Source organism: Rattus norvegicus, chromosome 19 (genome assembly GCF_021556685.1).
Source record: "Rattus norvegicus strain SHRSP/BbbUtx chromosome 19, alternate assembly SHRSP_T2T, whole genome shotgun sequence".
Lineage (NCBI taxonomy): Eukaryota > Metazoa > Chordata > Mammalia > Rodentia > Muridae > Rattus > Rattus norvegicus.
In genome coordinates this window covers 14270729-14297500 of record NC_141552.1, presented here as the reverse complement: position 1 = coordinate 14297500, position 26772 = coordinate 14270729, and the positions used below count along the sequence as shown (strand labels likewise).

Genomic DNA, 26772 nt, shown 5'->3' with positions numbered 1-26772 from the left:
TGGAGAATTGCAGGAGTCCTCCATGGCTTTCTGAACCGTCTGAGAGACCATCCTGTCCACAGTGTATAGGGCACCATCTACTCATAGCTCACACAGCATGAGAAGATTAGGGAGGGTTAACCTGGCTTCTCTGTCTCCTACTTTCTCCCACACTAGCCCTAGCATCTTTCTGTATTGCAGTGAATGTTTAGAACCCAGGAGGATTCCAGCTTCCTTGCTCAAATATAGCAAGTTCCTTCTTGCCTGCTTTGAGACTGAGTCTCATGCAGCCCAGGCTGTCTCTGATCTCACCATTAGTTAAGATGGCCATAAACTCCTGGTTCTCATGCCTCAGACGTCTCTGAGTGCTGGGTGACAGGTATGCACCACTCTTAAGTCCTGCCACTGGGACAAGAATGAGCAGAGCCTGCTCTGAAGCACACACTTTGCTGGTGTCAGTGATGACTGACTTATGATCCTGTCTTCCTTGCCCATGGCCCTTCTCCTTGGTGCATGCCATCCTTCCTCCCTGTGACTCATGGGGGACACCAAGCCTGAGGATGTCAGGAAGAAGTTTACTTACTTCACTGGGTTGGAGGCTGTTAGGTTCCTGCGTCAGTAGGTGAGATTCAAGCTAGAAGGTTTGTGGCATGAGAAACTGGAACAGAACTGGCATGGCAGGAACAATCGTCGCCTGGCTCTGAGAAGACCAGGTGGGCAGAAACTCATCGTTGGGCAGGTAGTGAGCTCAAGACCAGGCTGGGCATTGCTCAGCGCATGTGAACAGGTGTGCTTACATGGACATGTGTTTCCCCCACATGGTCACCACTTATCCAGGCATTATGAATACTCCAAGGAGCTTTTTATGTTTTAACATCATGTGTGTTTGTGTGTCCATACATACATATACACACATACATTCGTACATATACACGAATACACGTACATGAAAACACATGCATATACATGACTATACACATTCATGCTCACACACACATATATACACACCTACATGCATACACACATACACACACACATACACACATACACACACATACAATACATATACACACATACAAATACACCTATACACACATATAGACAGACATATACACACATATACATATACACGTATACACATACATGCATACACACATTCATATCCACACGTACATACAGACATATACATATATACTCACATACATGTAAGCACATGAGTGGAAGCCAGAGGACAGCTTGGCCCTTGGTTCTCTCCTTTTTACCACGTGGGTCCTGGGGATTGAGTCAAGCTCATCAGACTTGACAGCAAGCCCCTTTAACTGTAGAGCCCTCTTGTTGGCTGCCAGTCACCTCTTTCCACAAATTCTATCGATGGTGGAATGTTTACAGTTGTTATTCTCATGATTCCCTCAGCAATAGCGCAGACATCATTTACACTGCATTAGGAGTTATAATTCATGTAGATGTCAGGAGAGCTGGAGGCGTGGATCAAGAAGAGAGCCCACTTTCAATGTCATTATGTGGTATTGCCTTAGGCCCTTTTATACACTCCCCTGGCTTTGTCTGAGTATATGTTTGATCTCTCTATGACTGTGCAAAGAAGTAAGAGCTAGGGCTGGGCCACAAAATAGGAAAGTACTTGTTCATCCAAAAACAAAAACAAAAAACAAACAAACAAACAAAAATAGCTCTAGGGTTAAATATTGGTGCTAGTACTGAAGTACACAGTCAGAAGGTATTTTTCTAAGTAAATAACACAATATTGGGGATGACAATATGATCAAATATCCTACAACATAAGTTTGCAATGTTACCTACATTTTATAAATCAAGTCTGACCACCGTTTTGGTTGTTTCCAATCCTGTCTGAGTGCATCATCACGGGAATCCCAAGGAAAATCAGAACTGGGTTCTTGAAGCTGTTGCACAGGGCCAGTATAGACCTAAATACTACAGAGGAAACCTTGATTCTTATCACAAGGTACCATTCACCATCCCTCTTGTCACATAACTTATGGCAAGATGTCACCCCTCCTGACCCTAGCTGCTTCTCCTAAATGCTGCTGAAGGGAAGATTTGGTGTCAAGGGGTCTGGATTCAAACCACAGGACACTGAATTCATTTAAATAGGTGTAGTTTATTAATGCACACACCAATACAGTTCAACCAGAGCAACAGCTCACAACTGTGTACTGGACATTGCTAGGCCCCGCTCATTGCAAAATCCACATGGGCTCATGCACAAGTGCTGGAAATGCTTCGGTCTATGGGCCCTGACTCAGGCCATTTTACACATAATTGTTCCTATTTTCCTTGAATCTATTGGGTCCTATGTGAAGAATACACTTGGGGAACTTGTTAAGATTAACAAACCTCATAACATACAGAACATAACAGGGTATGTGACCAGTACCACACAGTTCAACGTCAGAGTTTTTTGTTCTTTGTTAGTGTTTTTCTTGGCATCCATGATGTGGAGGCATATTACAGAACAATAGGAAAGAGCTGGCTGCTGTGTAACAAATTCGCTGCTATTAAGGTAGGTATGGGGGCAAGACCTCAGCAGTAGCCCTTAAGATGGGAAGGAGATGATGTGTTTGATACTGAAAGGAGCTGCCTCAGCTGCGTTTCTCTGCCTGCTCAGTGCCCATTCAACATCACTCTGTCCCTGAAGAGGAACTCAAGGTCTGCCCCCTGCTGCCTGTGAGCCAGGAAGAGGCACAGAAAGGCAAGGCCACAGCACTGGTTTCCAATCCCTCAGTAATGCTGGATTTCCAATAATGTACTTGTATACACAAATACACTGTGGTAAGTTGCAATAGATACTAATCATTTCTCACATAGGGCAGCAGTTGATTGACTACAACTAATTCTATTAAAAAAAAAGAAACCTGGCTCTTGTAGAAATATACAAAGAAATATCTAGGATGGTGGGGGATGAATTCTGCCATGGACTGAACTCGTGGAAGTGGGGTTGGGAGAAAGATGCATGGTTAAATAGCCCACCAGGTTCACATTGTGTCAACTTGATTTAATCTAAGGACAAAGAAGTGGAGTATCTCTGATCGCTTTCTTCTAGTCCCTTTAAAGCATCACTGGGGTTTGAACTCAGAACTTCACACTTCTTGATGGGGCAACTACACTCAAGGAAGCTTAAGATTTTCATAGGCACAGTATTATGCTATATATACAGAGTAGATAATACTAAGATGTTCAGAGGGTGATGTCCATTTGTATGCACTCTTAATGTGGACCTAAAAAAAGAGAGATCAAGGTCCTTAAAATAGAAAGATCAGTTCCAGTTGTTTTCTACCATTCCAAACAGAACGACTGGTAGGGAGAGAATGGTAAATAATCGAGAATTCGTAGATGATGCTTTGAATGAAGGGTGGATTTCTGTGCTGGTTTAAAACAGGGTCTCAAGTATCACATGTTGCCCTCTACCTGGCTGGCCAGGATCACTTTGAGCTCAGATAAACCTCCTTTCACTTTGCAATAAATAGGCTTATAAGAGTGGCCTCCAAGGACTGTGCAGACAGCATTAGCCTTTCACAGTTGAGGTGTGTAACCCACAACTATAGTTTTAGCCATGTTTTTCCATGTCTATCAGCTATTTCAGATTGTTGCTGTTACATGCCTGACAATCAAGGATGCAGAAAAATAACCTGATACAAAGTAAGGACATGGAGATCACATGGTGATCACATGGTGCCTCTTCCGTACGTTCTGGATGAGGTTTGTTAAAATTCCAATATTGCAAAAAGCTTTATATAGGGCCCATCACATTACGGGTCACTATGCACTGTTCTATCTAAAATGGCCTAATCAGAACTGACTCCCATATAACACTTCCTGCAATCCTCATATGAGAAGCTTGAGCTTTTAGTTTTGACTTTTTCTTTTCTCGTTCTTTCTTATTTTTTGCTATATAAGTTTATACAAAGATAGTTAAGGCCATGAATTTGCCCCCAAAATTTGAACTACGGATGTGATCAATCAGTGTTAGTGGGTGCATTCTATAAAGTATTCATTTTTTACTATGATAAATGTGTTTTACTATGATAAATGTGTTACTACTTTTGTGTTTGGTGGGGTGGCCATTTCCCAGTGTACAGGTGCAGGGACCTTGCTCTATCCACTTAATGATGTTTATAGCCTCATATTAGACGTTTCTGTGCACCCTCTATATCTCTTGTGTATTTTATTTTTCTAATAGAAGCTCATGGTACATCTTACTCAGGCCTGTGAGCAGTGCTCCTTTAGCAACATTGGTGCAGAGAGCAGAACCCCACAAGCAGCATGAGGTTCCCTTCACTGGTGGCTCTAATATTGCATTTTCCTCTGCCAACTGGTCTCCACACTATTCCTAGCACCTTAAAGACTTCAACTCTTTTTCCTAAGGAATTTTCTGGCAATTGTCGATTGCTAAGCACATGACTTCATGAGTGTTCCCCTAATACACACCCATGTTGTAACCTACCATGCAGACTATTTCTTGATGTGATATAAAGCACATGTACATAATGAGACAGGAGAACTTTTGACTGCATATTCAAGCTGGTGTGAAATCTCAGGAAGCTTTAATGGCTAACATTGGTGAATGAGGACAATTTGAGTTAGGATGAGACATTTTTTGGGAAGATTTGAAAGGAAACATTCATTTAGGTGCATAGGAATTACTAAGGTTTTTCTAATCAAGCCTTGAGGAAAATTTGGCTTTGGAAGCAGGAGATGCTCAGTGGCTCTGCCCCAGGAAAGTCTCCTGGAAAGGGCACCTCAGCTTATGCTCAGTACAGGGAGAACATTAGCAGGAGGCAAAGTCTGCTCCCCATGACATCTGCTGTCCCTTCTTGGACATTCTATTATTTCCTAGAGAGTTCTGGCATCCTCTGTGATGTCACCTGTGTTGTAGTGACAACCAGTGCCCTAGTTTCTCTCAGTCTGAGTCTGGCGGTTACAAGCTAAGACATGTTTTCCCGTCTTCGCAAGCGTTTTGGAAGGGGGAACGTCGATTGTGGAGAGACTAGAGTGAAGGAGTTTGGCCTTTCGTCTCAAAGTAATGATGGGCAAAGACAGCACTTCTGGGGAATGTGGAGTAAGTTCTGGGCAGTGTATTTTGAGCTTCCTGCCAGGGTGGCTGCAGGCTTAAGCTGACCTTTCTAGCAATGGGCCACAGCAACTGGAGCATCTGAAAAGGAATTGAATTTCCATGAATATCACAATTCCTTAAAGTCAAGGATTTCAGAACTTTAGTTTCCCCATCCCCACTGGGAGGATATGGTAAGGCCAATGCTATTATACTGTGAACTTCTGGTCTTTACTTTTCAGTTCATTTATTCTGTTACATTGATATAATAACACCATCAGTAGTCATGGAGGGTCCACCTTTTCTGAGTTTAGACAGGGCAGCAATGTATTTCACTATCATTGCTTCTTTAAATACAGTGGGTATCTGACAGTAGTAACAGGGAGAGATTGTGCTCCAGGCAATAACCTTATGTTCTTAGACATTCTCTGATTTCTTCTAACTGGCAGGGTCATCGTTTGCTTTATATATTAGAGGTTGTATGTTACAAAAATTTTTCTACAATACCAAAACTATTTTGAACGTGTAGACCAAGATTCAGCCTGTAACGTATTCGCAATTCTGGGGCATTTGGTATTTCACATAGGGACACTGATAAGTCTGTTGAACATATCCTCCCTGGAAATGCGTTTTAAGTCCAAAGTTGTTGGCTTAGAGTATCAGGGTAGGACATCTGAGTGTCTCCAATCACTCAAGTTTTGTGGATGGTGAATTTATCATCTGAGTTCTGAAGCCACAGGGGTGAGGGTCCTGAAACCAAGCTGTACCCTGTTCAGCTGATGATAATCCTGGAGAAGCCATCTCCGTGGTACATGTAAGCACCTGATGTCCGGCATAGGGAACACCTGGCTGCTTACGTCTCTTGGTCTCTATAGAGTAGTGGGAGAACTGAGATCCCCTGAGGAGGTCTCTTAAGCATAGACCAATCGCCTAGCAGTGACACCAAGTTCCAGGCTTGTTTTCCTGTTTAGGCCTCACTGAGGTCTATGAACACTCTATGCATTCTCCCCATGCAGGTTCACTTGTGTTCTTCTACCTACAGACGCTGGGAGAGAAACATCATCCCCTGGCACTGACCTAAGCAAGAATCAGGCCATGAAGGAAAAGGAGAGGCTGATTAAAGAGCTGCAGCTCATTACTGAGGAGAGAAATGACCTGAGAGATCGCCTGAGGTTTCTGACAGAGAGATCCATGAAGAACAGGTATGAATTGCTCCAAATGCTCTTGTTTCATTCCTGGGTCTGCAAGGTCACCTTCTTATCCTATTAAGGTTTTGGGTTCTAGAAAGCTGTGCCTCCCTAACCACCCTGTGCTAAACCTCACCTCCCGTATAGTGGAGATTCAGAACCTGACCCTTCCTGAGGAGTGAGATTGAAAATGGACTCATCTGCTTCCATTTATTTAAAAGCAGAACTTGTGGTCTGAATGAAGAATTCAGGGATAAAGTCAGGGAGAGTGAGTGCCCAGTGTGCATTTGCAAAGCCCTTGACAGCTGGTGGCTTTGCAAGATTGTAATTGCAGTGAGTTTATGGTGAGTCTCTGTACTTGCTAGGTAGGGGACTGAGTGCTGGAAGATCCAGGCAGCAGCCTGGGGTAATATAGGACCCACCCTGAGTTCATATATTCCTAAATGCCGATGTTCATTGTATTCTATCATTTCGGGCCAGGCCACACTTCAGGCCAAATCCATATTATGAAGACCTGGAGAGAATGGAGGAGGCGGTCATGTCAATTCTGCACAACTTAGAGATGGAGAACACTGAGGTCCATGAGAACAACCATAAGCTGAAGAAGGAGATTACCTTCTCTAGGTAAGTCCTGGTCAGAAAGGCTATCACTTGTGGAATGGCCATTTCTGACTTTCTTTGTTCTGGATTGGACGGTCTTCAGCTCTGGTTCTATCTCTTGTGCTATTTACCCATCAGTGTTCCAGGGTCATTAGGACTCAGTTTTCAGTTCCATAAAAGACTGTTACTCATCCCAGGATTGTCTAGGCATCTTCAAAACGCTCTAGGGAGAACAGTACTGATTGAAGTCAGCAGAAGGTTATTAGGCTGACCTGGACCTATGGTGTCACACCAGGTTTTACAAAACTCAGTGCGTGGACCACATGGTTAGCATGACCTTCCCTTGGTTCTACTGACCTCTTTTGAGGGTGTTGGCCCAGTACTAATTGATGTTGCCCCTATGTATTGGGCTTTCATGGATATTTGTATATCCATGTTCTTTCTCAGAGGTGTGGACACTAATTGGTGTCAGGCCAAGCAAACAATGTATTCTTCCCCGAATTAACTCTTTATGGTTTGTGCAGCAGCCTTATATGTATCAAGATGCATTTTATTAAGTCTTCATGGGTATCTGGGACCTGGTAGAGTTAGTGGGACTTGGGAGTAGGAATGGGAGAAAGGGCCAGCATGATCTTACTATGCAGACTGTATTTCCAGAAACCTGCTCAGCCAGCTCCTGATGGAGAACACATGTAGGAAGAAGTTGGTCCCACTGAAGCAGGAGAGCAAGGAGGTACATCTTGATTGTGCACTGAACCAAAAATATTTGGTTGACTTCAACAAGAAAGATAAAGACCATCAACGGCCAGAACCAGCATTATCAGGTAGGGACGTGTTAGCTTAACAATATCTGATAAAATTTGCCAATTTGATACATCTTTGCTTCTCTTACCACCTTTCTAATTTACACTCACAACCAGCCAACCACCTCATGTAATGGAATTGTTCATTGCTCTGCCTATGCACAAGTATTCTAGGAAGTTAACCACTTTTCAGAAACTGAATTATTGTGCAAGCATATTTTGCTGCTCTTTTTGAAGCTGCAGTCTAGAAATGGTGACAGATGAATAACATATCATATTATTGCATATCCATGTGATACATTGGATCCTATGTAGAGTTTTGAACAATTTCTTGGTTCTTTGACAAATGACACTCTGTGGTCATGTGATCTCTTGTGTAGGAAGCACCTTTGGGATAAGAACCAAGTGCAAATGTCAAATTAGTACTTATCATTGGCTTTAACCTTGGTGACATATGGACATCTCCTTTCTTCTGCAACCCGATGAGGTCTCTTGCCATTGCCCTGTTCTTGGTTTGCACTGGTATAAGTCTGGGTCCCAGATTGGCAGCCCACATTACTGTGAGGCTCTCTGGAGATTTTGCCCTGCCCACAGAGTTAGCAACAATGATATCACTTAAAATGTCCATGTCGACTGTCCAATAGAACTGAGGTGGTAGAAGGCAGCATTCTGACAGCTGGCTTGCATTTCCCCACCAAATCAGTGTCTGAAAAACTGCCTTCCTCTCCCAGGTCTCAGAAAGTGCAAGAGAGCTGGAATTGGACACACCCCAGTAAGAGAGCTTCCTGAAGAATAAGTTGCTTTCTCAGGAGTCCCTGATGACCAACATCCTGAATGGTAACAACATTTTTTGGATGAGTATTCATCCTCTGAGTTTTTTTGTCATTTCTTAGAGACCCTAAATTTATATACCACTAAGCCAGCCTGACTGATTGAGGTCTTACTTTCTTCTCAGAAAACAGCACTTGAGAGACAACTTGGGGGACCGCCTTTCATTATGTATGCTAGAGGAGAAACAGCAATACGTCTGTGCTACTAAATGTTCGTTAAGAATATGCTTTTAGAAATATTTTTGTTATGATTTTAATTGAAGTTTTCTTTTTGTTGTTTCATATTTATATGTTCTTGTTACTATTTTTACTTTCAAATATTTTTAAATATTTTTATTCAGTTTAATCCTGTTTTGTTGTAAAAATGTATTTGTAATGAATAAAAATTGAATTCTATCTCTTGACTCTTAAGACCATCATTCTTACTCAAGGGTTCTGTCCCCTCCTGTGGACTTAGAACTGACAGCTACAGATGGATCTCTGCATGTTCCATGGATCCTGGGCTAATAAGTGAATTCAAAGTCACCAAGGGGTACTCAGTGTGACAGTGTCTTTTGTGTGGAGAATGTGGCTGTGTCTCTGACACTTTATGTTGTAATCACAGACACACTTTACCCAATTGTTAGTGTCCATGTGGTTCTTCTGAGAGAGCAGCAGATGCTCTACCCTGTGAGTCATCACCACAGCTCCTGCAGGTGGCTTTTGTTATTCCACATGAGGGGCTGTATTAGGTGGACAGGATCACCTATGATTAAAGAGAGAGATCAGGAGATGTGTGTTCACAGGGAACTTACTGAGCCGTACATGCTCAATGTGTTAGCTTGCCAGGCATCCCTACAGGGCTCTGGTATTCCCACTCCTCATTGTGGGTCAGGATCATCCTCCAGCATCACTTAGTTTTCATATTAGAGCAGATCTTTCACCTGTTATCAATGATGACCATATGTATTATGCACATCTGATAAAATACAGAATAGAAACTAGATCCTGTAAGCCAGCTTGGCATAATGTGCTCTATTGATAGCAAGAAACGTATCTTAATCTAAGCAGTTTAGGGAGAAATACAGAATAGAAACTAGCTTCTTGTAGGCCAGGTTGGCATAATCAGTTTTTTGATAGTTAGCAAGAAAATTATTGTAATCTAAGCAGTTTAGGAAGGAACCTCAAGAGCATCCATAGTGAATGTAGCCTGCAGCTGTGAACACAGGTTTCTCTTGGAGAGCAGGCCTGTGCAGGCCCAGAACCTAGGTGGGACAGTGCAAGCTACCCTTTTTCCATGGCCAATCTGGGATCGTATTGAGAATGTATTTTTTCCAGGTGACTGATTTCCAATTTGTGGAATTGATCTAACTTGCTGAGAGTGGAGGTGACTCAGAGAGTTAAAGTACAGAAGGACCAATCCAGTATGTCCACAAAAGCTTGCTGTCACCCCAGGGCTTTTAAAAGCTCAGCAGCTAGAGAAGCAATGTAGTATTTGGTTACTCTCATGCTTAGGTCTAGTCATTCATTATAAACTGACCATGACACAAAAAGTGTCATCTGTGTCAAAACTAGTTGTAACTAGATTCACCCCACACTATCACATCACTACCGTATTTGAGGTTCTCAGTTACTATCTAAGAACCTGGAAGAGGCCTGGGTCTTGCTACACAAAGTCATGATTTATATCTTCATGACACTGTGTGCTTTGTTCTGTTAATGCTACCATTGGCATACAACACCTTGGATACTTAGTGCTGACATCTGTGACATGAGACAATAGTTCATGTCATCCTATCCTGAATAAAATGTCCTTAGAGTACGGTGTAGTGGGAGGGGCCTTCTTTTCCTGTGAGATAGCAAAACATTTCCAGTCTTCAGTCAAGTCTGACAGCCATTGTCCAGTGCCTGTCTTGAGATGTCCACCTTTTCAGCTGAGAGTCTTCATCCAGGCTGCTCTGTAATTCTGTAGAAGATTAATAGGTTCCAGCCCTAGGATTTAATTCAGTGTGACTGTACTTGCCGAATATGCTCAAAGCCCTGTGATCCACCCTAGCCCTCTGTGCTTTAGAGAAAGAAAATAAAGAACCACATTGCACTTGAAGTTTCTCCTCCAACAGAAGGAGAGCCTGCATAGGGCCTTTAAGTAACTCTAAGCCCCAGCTTCCCCACAGCTCCCTCCATCAATTCCATGATTGGTGTGTTTTCACTACTACTCACTTTCTTCTGTGTGCAAAGAATGTGCACCATGTCAGTAAGTGTGTGTGTGTATGTGTGTGTTTGTGTGTGTGTGTGTGTGTGTGTGTGTGTGTGTGTGTGTGTAGTCCCTAGTGAAAACTGTCGAGATACATGCAGACTCATGCTACTACTGTCCCATGGCACCTTGCAGGGAACCCTGAAATGGTGGCTACTTTAATACAGTCTAAACCGGGTGTGCATGGTTTCTGTAAGGTCACCACTACAGAGAGCAGGAAAAGCTTCAGTAGTCACATGGATGTGATCAATCAGTGTTAGTCATGCCCTTCCAGCATGGTAGACTGCAGGTTGTCTGTCCCCAGCACTTTGCTCTCTTGTGCCCAAACAATGCCAAGGTCAGGGCCGTTGAGCCGTGAGGCAGAGGCACACCACCCTCAGTGCTGCCTAAGACCCCTAAGACTGTCTCTTTCGGGTGTGTGCGTGCTGGACACTCATGGATCCTGAGATCTCCGCAGCTGAGGTGAAACAGTACTGGAGCCATTGCAATGTGGGCACACATTTGGTTGTGGAGCTGGGCCACTCTTTGACTTTTATTGAGTGGAGAGACAACTGTTGGCTGAGCCTTTGGTGAACCGGATGGCCCCTGGCCACGTCAGCAGTCAGCAGTATCAAAGCTGAGCAACCAGTGTTTTATGTTCCATTTTGTCATCGCTGGTCAGTGTTCTGATGCCACAGCACATGGCTGGTCTCAATCTCCCCATGTGGCCACAATCCCTAATTGATATGGCCTCCACTTCCCAAGTGCCACTGGGATTTCTGTAGAACCCCTAAGGCAGCAGCAAGCAGGAGCTCCTGACTATTCCCTCCCTGCTCTCTGGATCTGCAAGTCGTTCTGTGTACATATGGGTATTCCCTCATAAACCCTTGATGCCATGATACCTTAATAAACACTTGAATCACGCCCTTTCTTACAGAGACCCCATAATGGCCAGTTTTCAACTGCTACCTGACACAATCTATAATCACCTGGGAAATGAGGGACAGTCTGGATCAGACTGGCCTTTGAGCATGACTATGCGTGACTGTCTTCGTTGCTGTGGGGGATGCCAGACAGCCTCTTTTCTGATCCTAGAGTCCCTATACCCAGCCACTTGTCCCCTCTACAGCCAGATCCTACTTCTGCTCCTAGGCACTGTCTTGGACTTCCTTCCCTCAGGTGGCTTCTATCCTTTGGTTGCTACAGAAACCTGTTATGAGGAAAGGAACAGGGAGTTAAGAGTTCAAAGCCATCTTCCCAGTGATGTTCTTTCTCAGAGGTCAGTGGGACACTTAAAGAGTTTTGTGTATACATTTTATTAAGCAAGGGACAATCATGCATCAGACCCAGGAAACTAACAGCACATCTACTGGACCTCCTTCAACACCTGGGCATCTCTTCTGGCCTGTGCTTCTGTGTGCTGAAACCTGGGGACCAACTTCCTGTGGTGTTCCCAGGATGACTGTGCACATTACTACACTGGCGTAAATCCTCAAAACTCACAAACAGCAACGGGACCGACCGCCACAGGAACGGTTCTCCATCAACAGATACCACAGACCAGCAAGCAGAAGCATGGGAGGGTGGTGCTGTGGTTCACACACTTCTCTTTCCTCACTAGGGCAGGTGACCCGCTGGAGAAAACAAGGAGGCAGCAGGATGGAAGAGGAAAACTACAACCCAGTCCTTGCATTAAACAACCAAGCACATTCAGACTAGAAGAGAGAAGTTTGCCAAGAATGAGGGCCACTTTGGACATCCATCATCAATAGCCCTGGCTGTCTAGGCCAGCATCAGATCCAGCCGTCTCCAGGCAGGTGTCAGCCAGGCCCTCAAGGGCACTAAGAGCATTAACCATGAAGAATAGAACAAGATCTCTCCCTCTTGCCTGCCTGACAGCCAAGCATGTGTATGCCCTGACTATGCTCACGCTGGGACCCCTGCTAGATGTTAAGGTATAGAGACCTGATAGTTGATTAGGACCCTGTTCGAAAAGGAAGACACCGGATATTTCCCTCTGGCATCCATATGTGCATGCGTGGTTGTACAAGCTGGTAGAATCTCTCTCTCTCTCTCTCTCTCTCTCTCTCTCTCTCTCTCTGTCTCTCTCTCTCTCTCTCTCTCACACACACACACACACACACACACACACACACACACATTCAAAGTTTTGAAGCACAGCAGAAGAATCTCTGGGACTCTAAGCCTGACCAGCCTCATCTGTGAGCCACAGCTTCTGTGTGAGAGCTCCTTTGTGTGAGAGGCATAGGGTGACTGAGGTAGGTTGCTGGTGTCCATCCCTGGCCTGCATGTGCATGCATACAGAGACATGGACACATGCACATGCTGAGTACCCCTCATCCAATCCTGAAATCTGAAAACACTGAATTTCAAATCCAGGCATTCTCCTAACCTACACCTTCCCTCAGGAATTGGAGATGAGGCTTTGCAAGAATCCTCAACCAGTGAGACTGGCTCAGACCTTCTGAGATCTATTCTGCCCCAGGAGGAAACAGCAGGTGTTATCAGGACAACACAGAAACTCAAAACTCCAGCCTGATGCAGGGACCACCTGCTGGGTTAGGAGAAGACTGGGCATCAGGGTTCCTGAATGAAAACATCACGTGTAAACTCACAGGGTAGCTGTGGCTATGCCTTCAAGGCACCTTCAGCAGCAGCTTAAATGGACTAGGGATGACTATGGGAATCTGCCTGCAGGGTGATGTGAGAATCCTTTTGCTAAGGCTTGGTCGCTAGATGTTGCCACAGAAACCCTTGAACTCTTCTTGGAGTACAGTCCAGGCAGAGGCTGAACTCAAAACATTCTGATTATGAACTGAGTTTAACAGATAATCCGGAACCTGAAAGCCACAGGCCCAAAGGTCTGCACTGCAGGGGTGTGGCATCACTGCAGGGATGACCACACAGTGCAGGGGTGAGGCGTCACTCAGGGGATGACCATACACTGCAGGGGTGAGGTGTCACTGCAGGGATGACCACATATTGCAGGGGTGAGGCATCACTGCAGGGATGACCACACACTGCAGGGGTGAGGTGTCCCTGCAGGGATGACCACACACTGCAGGGGTGAGATGTCACTGCAGAGGTGACCACACACTGCAGGGGTGAGGTGTCCCTGCAGGGATGACCAGGAAGCTGACTGAGCTCCTCAGGGTTCTCCCTGTCCTCTATGTGCTTCCCTTCTAGGTGAGCACTGCAGCTTTCAGGGTGCTGGAGGCCTGTGTGGGCAGCAGTAGGAACTGCTAGCCTTGTTATTCACAGCTGAAAACATCACACAGGATATTCCAGAAGTGAACACCACCAAAGTGGGGCCTTTCACAGCACTCTGGGTAGTTTGGCAAAAAGCCACATGACAATTTCGCCTGTGATCCATACCAAATGTCTGCTGTCAGTGCCTGTCTCTTAGGAGCCACCTGGATGATCCAGGGGATGGTCCTGAAGAAAAGGCTTGGCAAAATTGAGGTCTCCAAAGCCAGAGGAGCAGGGGCCGTAGACCATGGAGACTGACATATGCTGATGTTAGACTACCCAGACTCATCCCTGTGTACAAGTCTGGATGTCACAGAGGCACCTGGCAAAGGTCCCAACAGTGTCCTTCAGGATTCAGCTGTCTCCCTAATTGCCCTCTACCTCCCCCACTTCCTGTTGTTCTGGGAGTCAAGGACTTCATCACCTTTTTCGTTTTCTTGTCATATTGCAGGTACTGTGACTCGACCACTCTTCCTCCTGCAGGAGACACATCATTTGTCACAGAGCAGGACGGCTGCACCAGGAAGACCCATAGCATAACCAGGACGCTACAATGAAAACATGACTGGCCCTTCATGCTGAATGACAGGAAAAGCACCCGGCCTTCTCTTTGTTGCAGACTGGATTCCTCAGCATTCCTGTTATGAACAGGGCACTAGTACCCTTCACAGGATAATTAGTGTTTATAAGACATTTATAGAATTCATCTTGTATATAGGCCATTGGGCTAGGAGCCAGCATCAAGGCATCAAGTAGGAGGAAACACAGAAACATTCTAGGAAGGGAAAGCCAGGGGCCAGTGGGATGGCTCAGTGATTGAGGACCAGAGTTCAGATCCCAGCACATGGATGTTCACAGTCATCTGCAGAATCAGATCTAGGGGGTCCTATGACCTCCCCAGCTGCCAAGCAGCTACATGTGTGCGTCTTAGACACTTCTCACTCACCGTGAATCAACCTAAGCCACAAAACATCCCACACCTTCTTGGATGGGCCCATCCCTGGGGGAGTCTTGTGTGTTCTGGGCTTCAACTCTAGGAAAGCTTGGCCTTGTTTTATAGGATGTCTTATTCCTTATATCAGCAGAGAAAGAAAAAAAAAGATCCAGTCCTGGAACCCTAGAGGACACTGCCATGATGTCACTGCTGTGCTGGCATAGGCTTAGAGATATCTCCATGATCCATCCAAGTCACCTAGAGCTCAGGGAATGATGGAAAAATTTATGTGAGTTCGCCCAGCGCTTGCAACCATGAGAAAGCTTGGAAAACACAGGGCACATGTGGTGTTTGATCCTGGGTCAGTTCAACCCTCTTGAGCCTGCAGCTAAGACAATCAGTTACACTGGCCTGAGTGTACAGGCCAGATCTCAGAACCTGTTTGCCAACCATGGAACACTCTGGATTCCTCCTCTTAGCTGGACCTTGTTCCTCTACACCTCATCCACCCAAGCTTCTCAAGAAATGAAGCTGCCAGGTTAATACAACAACTAACTGAAGGCAACAAGAGCCTTCAGCCGCCCTGTGGCAGTAAGGTCAGTCCATAGGTCTCCTGTCCCTGCACCGTCAGTACCTGTGAGAGCCATGGCCACTTATTCCCTTCCGAGGTGAGAACAATTATACCCACAACCTTGCTTTCAACAAATCCTGCCTTGGCCATTGGTGGGACCCTCATGAGACTCAATCTGATGCAGGCCTCCTCAGACACTTTGGCTTCCTTTCTGGCTGCTGGAGCTGGGGCCCTCTGGCCTGGCCTAATGTAGGATCAACAACATCCAACTCTGTCGGGCCTCAAGCATCCCACATTGGGGGCCCTGCTTCACTCCTAGGTGCATTCTTTTCCCACATCTCTCCAGTCTCTCCCTCATCCCTAATTCCCCTAGACTCTCAGGCCCAGCCCTTCAGTCTCTGGTGGAGACTGCCCTGGAGGGACAGGAGCCCCTCCCCTGAGATACTCTCCCACCCCATGCTGCTGGGCTCTGACAACTCTGCCCTTGGGCTGACTCATCTCTATAGGCACAGCCTGCTGCTCCCCTGCCCCTGCAACCCACTTCCTAGCTCTGCTTCACACAAACACTCTGAGATCTCTACACTGGTTTCCCATTCTATTTTGCTCCCTCTCTGTCCTCCAGAAGTTCTGCTGCTATCTCTCACCACAGCAGGACCCACCAAGACACTGCTCCTGACCCCAGCAGCCACCAGCAGCCCAGGTCATGGGGCTACTAACAGCTTTGGCCCAGGACTCAGGGCTCCTTCCTTCTTCAGTATCGAGTCCAGGCTGAGACCATCTGGCCTGCTGCTGGGTCCTTGAAACCCTCAATCTCACAGCCTCTGGGCACTCTGAGCCCTAGTCCTTATGGCTAACAAGTAGCTGCCCAGTCAAGCAACATGGGCCTCACTGGCTTCCTGGTGTGCCATGATGCTTTCCCTGCATGGCTGGGGTTGACTGCATGCTAGGAATATGTCTGGAACTAGACCTGCAGGTAACACCTGATGTGTTGGCCAGGCTGTCCTCCTACTCCTGTTCTCAGGAGATTCTCCTGACTAAGTCTCCCAAGTGCTGGGATGAGAAGTATGTGCCACCATGCCAGCTAGGAGTCTTCAAGTGTGATGAAAGACTGGGATCTGTGGTCCTGGTTACTTCCAACAATGGGGACACCAGTGTTCTGAGCATTCTGTCATCTAGGACTTATATTCCATGTACTTCACACGAACACTGTGAGACTTCTGCATTGGTTACCTGTTCTCTTTGAAACCTGTCTTCAGGTATCTGACAGTGGGAGTCTCCATGAAGTTTTTGTCACCCTGAGGATGTGGATATATTAATAAGCTCAGGCAGCATGCAAACACAGCAGAGGTTACAAACAAGACTACCAGGCTGGGGCCACTAAGTGATAGAGTGCTCCTTTGGCATGGTGAGGGCCCAAGTTCTCTTGCAACCAACATCTCCTGGGGATGTAGCTCAGTGATTAGGCACTTGCCTAGCGTATGTGAGGTCCTGGGCTCCATCCCTAGGACTAAACCCTCATCCCCTACCCTGAACGCACCAGGTCCAGGCATCACTGTCAATCCTGAGGGCTTGAGTTTGATCCTCAGGCCCTCTCTGATAGAAAAAGAGAAAAAACTCCCTTGATTTGTGTTTGACCCCTACATATGTCATGCCCACCCCACTTCGAGTGTACAATTAAGGAAAGCATGAGTAAGTGGTTGAGAGGCACTCACTGCCCTTGCAGGAGACCCCAGTTTGCTTCTCAGCACAAACTGCATGTGACTCAGCAGGTCTCAGGGTAGAACTGGATATGTGACCCTGTGCTAAAGCACTGTCCTGAGTGGGGACTGCAGCTTCTGAAGAGGAATGCAGGCCTGGCCTCCAGAACTCCACCTTCAGGTCCTGTCTTGATGCCCTGGCAAAAGAAACTCCTTCTCTCCAGAGGAGCACTGCACTCAAATGACACCTCAGTGATGAAAACTATCTGTCCCCAAAGGCATGCCACTGAGCAGAGATAGCTTCCGTCATGCACCTCTGCCCATCCCCAGTTCCTCATGTCAATAACTCAACCTTTCATGAAGTAGATGGCAATGCATGAGGTAGGATGATCAGTAGTTTACTGGCCAGTCTGGGCTCTATGAGATGCTCTCCCTGAAATCAGAGCCAGCAAGAAATTCAGCATGAAAGCTCTTTGTAAAGAAGCTCAATGACGCAGAGCAGAGCCTGGGACCCCGCACGGTAGGATAAAGTGACTCCCATGGATTTTCCTCTACCTTCAACACTCATGCTTTGGCATGCACACCCCTACAAGGAGATCAATACACATGGAATAAAAAATTAAACAGAAACATTAATGAAGACAATGCATACAATGTATTAAAGGATCCCGGGAACACTCACTTAGCACTTTCCTTTCCTTTGTCTTGGGAACAGCACCTGCACCAGAGACTGGAGACTTCCTGCAAGAGAGAGAGGACAGATGCACTGTTCATTCAGCTGGAGAGCTGTGCAAAGACCAGAGCCACCCGCCTTTTTCTGACAGTGGGAGCTGGGCCCAAGTGTGGGCTGTTCCTACTAGAGGCACCACAAGAAGAGGACCACCTTCCTCAAACCTTCCTGGAAGTCAGAGCACTGGCTATGGACGTCCCTCAATCCTCAGATGACTCTCTTTCAGCGGTGGTTCAGAGCCTCTTAGGACAGAGAGGGACCAGAGCTTCCCCCCAAAGCAAGATCCCTATCTTATCTGACAGTTATGAGGGCTTAGGGATGGGACAGATGATGTGACAAGGTTACATGTAGCACAGGGCTAGGTTAGTAAGGCAATCAAAGAGGAAAGAATCCTGGAACATTCCTCATCTGTTCTTTTTGCTCTGTACGTAGGGATGAGGGGCAGTGTGGGGTAGAGGACTAGGACACAGCACAGCCTTCTCTGCACATGGTTAGCTTTCTAGGCTGCCTGGTCACTGTGACCAGCAACTTTTCAACTGTGCCACTCTACTACCAAGGCTGACACAACTGGTGACCATGTAGCAATAGGACTTTACTGACTTAGCAACATTTGGAATCACACAATGAGCATGTGTCACAGAAGAGTTTTTTTTTTTAAGAAAAGGATTTTAAAAAACTATTTATTTTGCCTATCTGAGTACGCTGTCCCTGTTTTCAGACACAACAGTAAAGGGTAGTATATGAGAGTAGAAATGGTTATGAGACACAATGTGTGGTTGCTGGGGATTGAACTCAGATCCTCTGGAAGAGCAGTCAGTGGTCTTAACCACTGAGCCTTCCCTCCAGCCCCAGTATATTGTATTTTCAATGTTGTTTGTTTTTATTTCCTTTTTCACGTATGTATGTATAGCGTTTCTGTGAGTACAGGTGTGTGTGTGCCTGTGTAAAGGTCAGGGACAACCTGAGCACAGGTCCTCAACTTCTACCTCTCCTCCATGGCTGTGTATGCTAGGCTAGCCCTTCCCCCTAATCCTAGAGACTGTCCACTTTATGCTCCTATCTCCCTGTGGGAAGTGCTGGATGACAGACACTACTGCATCCAGGTTTATGTGGCTTCTAGGGACCTAAACTGTTGTTGGGCTTGTTCAGCATGAAAATAAACACCATTTCACAGCCCTGGCTGGGCCAGGCAGTGCACAGGTCTTTGCTGCTCTTGCAGAAGACTTGGGTTCAGTCTCCACCACCCGGGTCAGTTGGCTCACAACCACCTGAGACTCCAGGTCCAGGGACTTCCAAGCTCTTTCTGGATAAACCTACATGGCAAAAGCAGGGCTGGGAGCTGGAAGACTCTGGTGTTGGGTCTCCCTGTAGCAGGGGGCAAAACGTGGGCATATGAGACAACATGGAACCCTGTAATTCTACAAAGTGCAGAAGCTCCTGATGTCCCTCATGGTGCCCCAGAGCCTGTCCACCACTCATGGAGGCTTCAGGAACATGGCCTTTTCCTGACCTGTGTGCACTCTGCATCCTCACTCTCTACCCCCTGCTTTTCTGGGTTGGATATCTCAGGTGTAGGAGGCGCCAACCATAGGCCTCTTCCCTTAGCATTTCAGCATTTTACCCACTTGACCTTCACCAGGCATCCTTTGCTCTACACAGTTACCTCAGCCTGTGACCCTCATCCTCCAGACTCTAATGAAGCAAACACCCATGTGTGTGGAGCTCTCATAGTTAGCCAGGGCTAAAGGGGAAGGCAGCAAATCCTTCATGAACTCTAGAGCTCCTGAGGCCTAGGAAAATTTCTATATCGGGGCTAAACTCATGCTGACCTGTAAGACTACATTTTTCCTTTAAACAGAAGGATGTGTGGTGGTGGTGGCACAGGCCTTTGATCCTAACACTTGGGAGGCAGAGGCAGACAGATTTCTGAATTCTAGGCCAGCTTCCTCTACAGAGCTAATTCCAGGTCAGATACACAAAAAAACAACACTGTCTCCAAGAGTAAAACAAAAAGAGAAAGAAAGAAAGAAAGAGAGAGAGAAAGAAAGAAAGAAAGAAAGAAAGAAAGAAAAGAAAGAATGAAAGAAAAGAAAGAAAGGAAGAAAGAAGTGAAAGAAAGAAAGGAAGGAAGGAAGGATTCATATTTTGTATACAATGAGATGCCTGCCTGTCTATACCTGAACCACCATGTTAACTATAACTCTTGTCACATCTGTATTAATTCAAATACTGAAGGCCAAATGGTTAAATCTTAATGACTATACAATTGGGGGGTGGTGCTGAAGAGATGGTTGGTTTAGTGGCTAAGAGCAGAAGACCAAGGTTCAGTTCCCAGTGTCCACATGGTGGCTCCTATTAACCTGTAATTGCAATTCTAGGGAATCAGTCTGGACTTCACGGGCACCACACATACCACATGGTGCACAAGCATTTATTAGGTGAAACAGTCAGGCACATAAAATAAGTAAATAAAATATATGGTTAACAGACACTGTGATTCAGGAAGTTCTTAGTGACTTTGGTTATCATTTCTCTCTCCCAGAGACCTGTCTTCCTCATGGCTCAGCCTCCCTGGCTTCTAGGACATTCCCTAGCTCTATGGAGCATGAAGTACTCAACACCATAAGCCAAGCATTGCAAAGCCATCTGCACCTTCATTGCTACACCTTCACCATGGCTGTGTCTAAAGGGAGAGACTTGGAATCCCACAGAGGCAAGGCCAAATCTGTTGGGCTATGTGAGCCCAGCCACTCAATAGTCAGATGTATTCCTGTCCTTGGCTATTGCATGAGGCTCTTAAGACAAATTAATCTGAAGGATATCAACAGCTATGCTGTTAGACCTCTCATTGCTCTGCCGACCTCCAAGCTCCATTTTACTGGCTCAAATTCACACCTGAACTCCTCTCCTGCCTCAGCCACCATCAGCTCTTCTACTCCTCTCCACCTGTGCTCTGAATAATCCACACTAAGGTGGACATTAACCTCTTGTGGACCTCCAGACGTATGCTTGTGATTACTCTTCATTGGCTGTTTTGTATGGGTAGGCGGGTTCTTCTAGTCTCATGCAGAACACTGCTCACACATTTTGGATCTTACAACATCCTCTTGATTGAGAATCCTGACTAATGACTGACTGAGCCTTCCATCCCTGAAGCCAGCCTCTGTCTCCCAGTCCAAGATGAGAATCCTCACCCTAACCCCATAGTGTCCAGTTTCATCTCAGAAGCTAGACTCTGAACTGCCCAATATCTTTTGGATCTCTGCCTCTAATTCTCTGACAATTCGTTCCTATTTTTTTTTTTTTTGGTTCTTTTTTTCTGGAGCTGGGGACCGAACCCAGGGCCTTGTGCTTCCTAGGCAAGCGCTCTACCACTGAGCTAAATCTCCACCCCACCCCCGTCCTCTTTTCTTTAAAAAAAAAAAACACATTTTGTTGTTTATTTTTTGAGACAGGGTTTCTCTGTTCCGCCCTGGCAGTTCTGATATGCTCTCTGTAGACCAGACTTGTCAGGAAACCAGATATCTCCCTGCCTCGGCCTCTTAAACACTGGGATTACTGGATTGTGCCAGCATGTTTAATTAAAAATTAATTAGTGGCAGTGCATGTTGGCACATGCCTTTAATTCCGTCCGTTGGGAGGCAGAGGCATTGTGAGTTCCAGGACAGCCAGGGCTATAAATTAACACCTTGTCTCAAAGAAAACAAGCCAAAAATGAAACAAAAATGTTGCAATATGGTTTTAGGAATGTAACTGAGTCTGTTCTTGAACTCTGAATCCTCCCACTTTCACTCAGGTGCTAATCAGCAGGCTTCTGTCTTGACTTTCACTGCGCACTCAGGGCTGCCAGGACTGTTACCTCTCCCAGTCTAACTCCTGACTCTCTGATCAGCATCATCACAAAACTCCTGCTAAGAATTAAGGAAACCTGAATTCTAAGGAACAGTCGGAGCTCCAGTATTTCCAAAGCTCACTCTAACACAGATGGATCCTATGCTGCAGTAAAATGGTCACAGCTGGAGGTCTTAATTCCAGGACTTGGGACAGAGGGGTTGGAGGATCTTGAATTCAAGGTTATTTTTATGTTACATTGTTGCTCAAAGCGAGTTGGGCTGCTACAAGATACCCTGTCTTAAAACTATACCAAACACACCTAAAATGAAACAGAGGAGTTTGAGTGGGCACAGATGGGAAAGCTGGGCACTTTGTGGCTAAGCCACCTGCTGCCAGCACCAAAGTCCATGCACAACCCCGATTCTGAGCTGCGTCTGGGACCCTGCTCAGGAGAATGCAGCAAAGTAGCTCAGATCCAGGGCTTTTGGTCTAAGAGGAATTCAGGCAGTCACACTTTGGATGCCAGTTCTCCAGCTCAACTGCCTGTCAGCACAGGATCTGGTCGTAGTCATGGCTTGACACCCCTAAATTCCTTCCAGCTATGCTCTGAACTCACCCTGTTCCCTGTTCTGATGAATCTGCCATTCTCCACGGGAGTAGCTTCAAGAAGTCCCTCTCATTTGAAGCTCCACTCAGAGTGCACTAAACACTGCTGGGGAGGGGCGTGGCCAACAGAGCACCCACCCCTTTTAGCTGTAGAACATTTAGCTCTAGAGTGAGCACTGCTGTGCATTGTGGAACTTAAGCAGTATCCCAGTCTTGGCCTGGGAAGAGCCATTGACACCCACACTTTCTGGAGTGACATTGTCTCCTGAGGATAGAGTCAGATCAGGAGCAGCAACTGATGTTCACGAGAGACAAACTTTCTTCACCACCTGCCCATGCTGGCCCTAGGATCTGGGCTTTTTTGGTGACATGAGTGCTGAGCCTCCCAGGTAGATGGGTTTTCAGGGGTCAGGTGGTGATTGTCACCAAAGATATCCATAAGGATAAGTCATACTGTACTAATTCCCATATTAGATCCCTTCTCACAGGTCACAGAGGCCATAGTGGGTCCTAAATGTGGAGTCAGGTTCCTGTGCACTTTTGAGGAGAGTGGTCAGACGTTTAGGCTTCGTGATATTTTGTTGGCATTATTTTGGGGGGATTTTATTTTTACTGTTGGGGCCAAACCTGGGGCTGCCATGTGGAGGGAAAAGGCTTTGCCATAGCTGTAGATCATCCCTAATTATAAACTCCTGAATTCTCCCAATCCTGGAACTATCTAGGTCACTCACATGATGCAACCTTTGGGGCATTCCTCACATAGAATCATGGGGTGGACTGCATCCCAAAGAGAGACAGTGGGAAATGTTCCCCAGTGTCTCCCTGTGGCTGTGACGATGGGAGTGCTGACCAGTGGATGGCAGGCCCCATGTGAAAGCCTTTTGGTTTCTACTTGAGTGGAATCTTCACCATGCCTTTTTTTTTTTTTCTTGAAACACAGGTTGCCCTGGAACTTACAGTCTTCCATCACCCTGACTCAGTTTCCCATGCCTGGGATCATAGGCTTAAATTACTATGCCCATTTTTCTTTTTTGTATTTATAAATCTGCTAAAAAGCCAGAAGGATCCGGAATGTAAAATGCTGCGGTCCAAGGCATTTCCAACAGGGGATTCTTGACCTAGGAGTATCCAGACCAGTGTTTATTGTGTGGCTACTTCATTCCCATAATAGCTTATATTTGACAAAGAATTCCAAGTTGTGACATCACTGGGCAGCAGGCGATATCCCACACAGCAGGACTGACTCAGGTTGTAATTAAGGCTGGAGAAACTTACTAGGACCCTGGTAATCCTACCACCCTGGGGCCTTTAGATAGCCTTAATCTGATCTTCCCCCCTGTGCTATGAATCAATTGCTCTTGAAGGTAGATTTGAATTTACAGTCACTGTGAGGCAGGAGAATTAGGACCCTACGGTCACTCTGGGCTCCATAGGAAGAGCCTGTTTCAATAGTAAAAGAGGTCACCTGTGAGTTCTTACTGTCTTCCCTGAGGCCTTACTGCTGGAGTTAGACTAGCTGTCTCACCAATTGAAGTAGAGGGCAGAATGCTGGTGCCTTCTATAGTGAGGACTAGTGACAGATGGTCTATGGAAATTCTAGAAAGGTCTACAAGTATTTATGTCCTGTGCAGGGGAACTGCTGGCTTCCCTGTGTCCTTTGCCTTTATTTTGCAGTCCATGGGGCACCTGGAAATGTCCCCAAACCAGGCTGTACACAGGGCCTGTCCCGTGACTCTCACTTGCGCTCAGAGCCTGCCTGATAGTCATAGGTCTGACAGAGCCCTGACACCTGCAGAGAACACTATAAGGGACCCTGCAATCCCCACACTGCCCATCAGTGTCTATAATGTCCCTATAAGACACTGAGACGGTCTAAGCTCCTTCCAATCTTTATGCTGCATCAGAATCTGACCATTGCTACATTTGCTCCTCTCTCACCCACACTAGAAGCCCTGTACCCACACTAGTCCCAGCTGGCCTGTTGCCTACTGACATCTCATGGACTCTGCCCCAATATTCCCTCTTTGCCTGGGTCCCTGCAACTGTGTCCAGTTCTGGCTGCTTCCCTGCCTCCTCACTTCCATTTTCCAAATGGCACATTGACACATGGGTTTCTGGGTCTCCCACTCCTCGGATGCTGGGAACAGGTTCATTCTTTGCTGTTTGAACGGTTGTCCTAACACTGGAGGACCTTGCTTCAAGTAGTGGCAGTCAAACCTGGTGCTGATCGTGTCAGATCTGTCCAGGCTGTCTGTGTGACTGTGGCAATGCGCCTCTGTTTTGGCTGAGTGTTATTTACCTCCCTCATGGCCATGTGATAATCAGACCATGAGCATGTTCATTGTTTGGAAAGAAGGGTGTGGAGGACATATGCTCCTCATCCTAGCATTAGTGGAAAAAAGACATAGGCAGATGATGCATTCTAGACCATCCTGGGCTATAGAAACTCTGCCTCGAAGAATGCAGGTGGAGCAGGGCTGGGGTTCAGTTGGTTGCCTAGCAGCCTACCACATTGAGCAGGCACCGCTCAACCACCTGTACATACACATCTCCTGAGATCTCTCTCCTAAATGGGAGGTGATCGTGTCCACCTACTACAGCACATGCCCTGGAAGGACAAAAGCTACCTACAGGAGCTGTGGTGATGGCTCACAGGTTAGAGCATCTGCTGCTCTCTCAGAAGAACCACATGGTCCCTAACAATCATCTACAATGGGGAATGCTATTCCCTCTTTTGGATCGTGAGGGAAATGCACTCAGGAGTGGCCCAGACATACATTTGAAAAAAAAAGATCCATTGAGTTACATGATAAAAATAAATATAATCAGCAACAATAAAAAACACAGCATATGAATGATCAAATGAAACAGCACCTATAAAAACCTATTTCCCAAAATGACGTTAATGGTCATTATCTTTGTGGTTTAATACTAATGCTGTATTGTAAGAAAAACTGAGGCACATGGTTCTCGATTAGGATTATTCTATATTCCTTTGTGAAAGTTGTCATTTTTTCTGCAGCTCTACAGGCATGAGTGTGTGTTACTCAATATCTGGTGCACACAGTCAATAAGGAATGTGTGTTGTAGACTGATATAGACTAGGATGAGCAGAACACATGACAGCATGGATACAGTATGTCAGTGATTACATCATAAAGTGTGTGTCCATAAAAAAAGTCACATTATCCACACAAAAGACACTATCACCCTGTGTACACCTTGGTGGCTTTGAATTCCCTATTTACCCATGCTGCCTGGACCATGCAAAGATCCATATCTAGCTGTCAGTTCTAAGTCTACAGGAGGGGAAAGGACCCTTGAATAAGATGGTCTTAAGAGTCAAGAGTTACAAATCAATTTTTATTCATAAGGAATACAATTTACAAAAAACAGGCATAAAATGAACAACTAAAATGGTATAAAAAATGAAAAACAGTAACAAGAATATATAACTATGAAATAACAAAAAGAAAACTTCAATGAAAATCATAACCAAAAACATTTCTTAACAGGATTTTCTTAATGAACGTTTAGAAACACAGTTGTAGTGCTGTTTCTCCTCTAGGACGTGAGATGTCAAGGTAGTCCCCTCAGTTTTCTCTCAAATGGTGTTATCTGTATGAGAGAAGAGAAAGACCTCAATGAGACAGGCTGGCATACGGATACATAAATTTAGGGTCTCTATACATTGAGGAAATTATCTGAGAAGAAGAATATTCCGCCAAAAAGTCTTTGACTGTGAGGATTGTCGTCACAGGGAACTCCTGAGGAAGAAACTCACTCTTCAGGGGGCTGTCTTCCTGGGATCCGTCCTATGCCATGTCTCCTGCAGATCCTGAGACCTGGGAGGAGAAGGCAGCTATTAAGACACTGATTTGGTGGGGACATGCATACCAGCTGTCAAGTTGCTGCCTTCTGTCCCTTCAGCTCATTGGACAGACAGCACTGATCTTTTCACTGAAATCATTGCTGATATCTATGCAGGATGGGGAACATCACCAGCAACCCTCACAGTACTGTGGGAGAACAAGCTGCTCCTCAGACTCTACCAGTGCAAACCAAGAATGGGGAAATGGGGAGAGACCTAATTGGGGTGCAGGAAGAAAGGAGAAGGCCACATGATACCCAGATCAAAGCCAATGACCAGGACTCATTTGCCATTTGCACTTGGTTCTTATCCCTACAAGGTGCTTCCAACCATCACATGACCCCTGTATGACCTTTGTCACACGACCAAGAACTCGTTCAAAACTCTTCATAGCATCCAATCTGTAATAGGGAGATTTAGTCATGTGATATGTTATTCCTCTGTCACCATTTCTGGACTGCAGTTTCAAAAAGGGCAGAGAAGTATAATTGACCATAATTCAGTTTCTGAAGAGTGGTTAACTTCCCAGAATACTTGTGCATAGACAGAGCAATGAATAACT

The 26772-nt window shown here is 45.8% G+C and overlaps 2 protein-coding genes across 2 annotated transcripts in view; one reads left to right on the top strand and one right to left on the bottom strand.

Moving 5' to 3' along the window:
- The window catches only part of LOC147998818 (disks large homolog 5-like), a 45330-nt gene that overhangs the window by 14970 nt on the left and 3588 nt on the right, over positions 1-26772 (bottom strand). The window lies entirely within an intron of this gene.
- LOC147998819 (disks large homolog 5-like) lies at positions 6114-8880 on the top strand. The gene is made up of 5 exons (XM_087595501.1): positions 6114-6267; positions 6733-6876; positions 7510-7676; positions 8387-8492; positions 8611-8880. The coding sequence occupies exons 1-4, from the start codon at positions 6161-6163 to the stop codon at positions 8449-8451; spliced, it is 483 nt and encodes a 160-aa protein (XP_087451627.1). The 5' UTR covers positions 6114-6160; the 3' UTR covers positions 8452-8492; positions 8611-8880.

Bases quoted from the DNA above. Each gene is read 5' to 3' on its own strand.
- LOC147998819 (XM_087595501.1), top strand. From the start codon at position 6,161: ATGAAGGAAAAGGAGAGGCTGATTAAAGAGCTGCAGCTCATTACTGAG. The intron at 6,268-6,732 runs GTATGAATTGCT...ATTTCGGGCCAG, and splicing joins GAGAGATCCATGAAGAACAG to GCCACACTTCAGGCCAAATC. The intron at 6,877-7,509 runs GTAAGTCCTGGT...CTGTATTTCCAG, and splicing joins AAGGAGATTACCTTCTCTAG to AAACCTGCTCAGCCAGCTCC.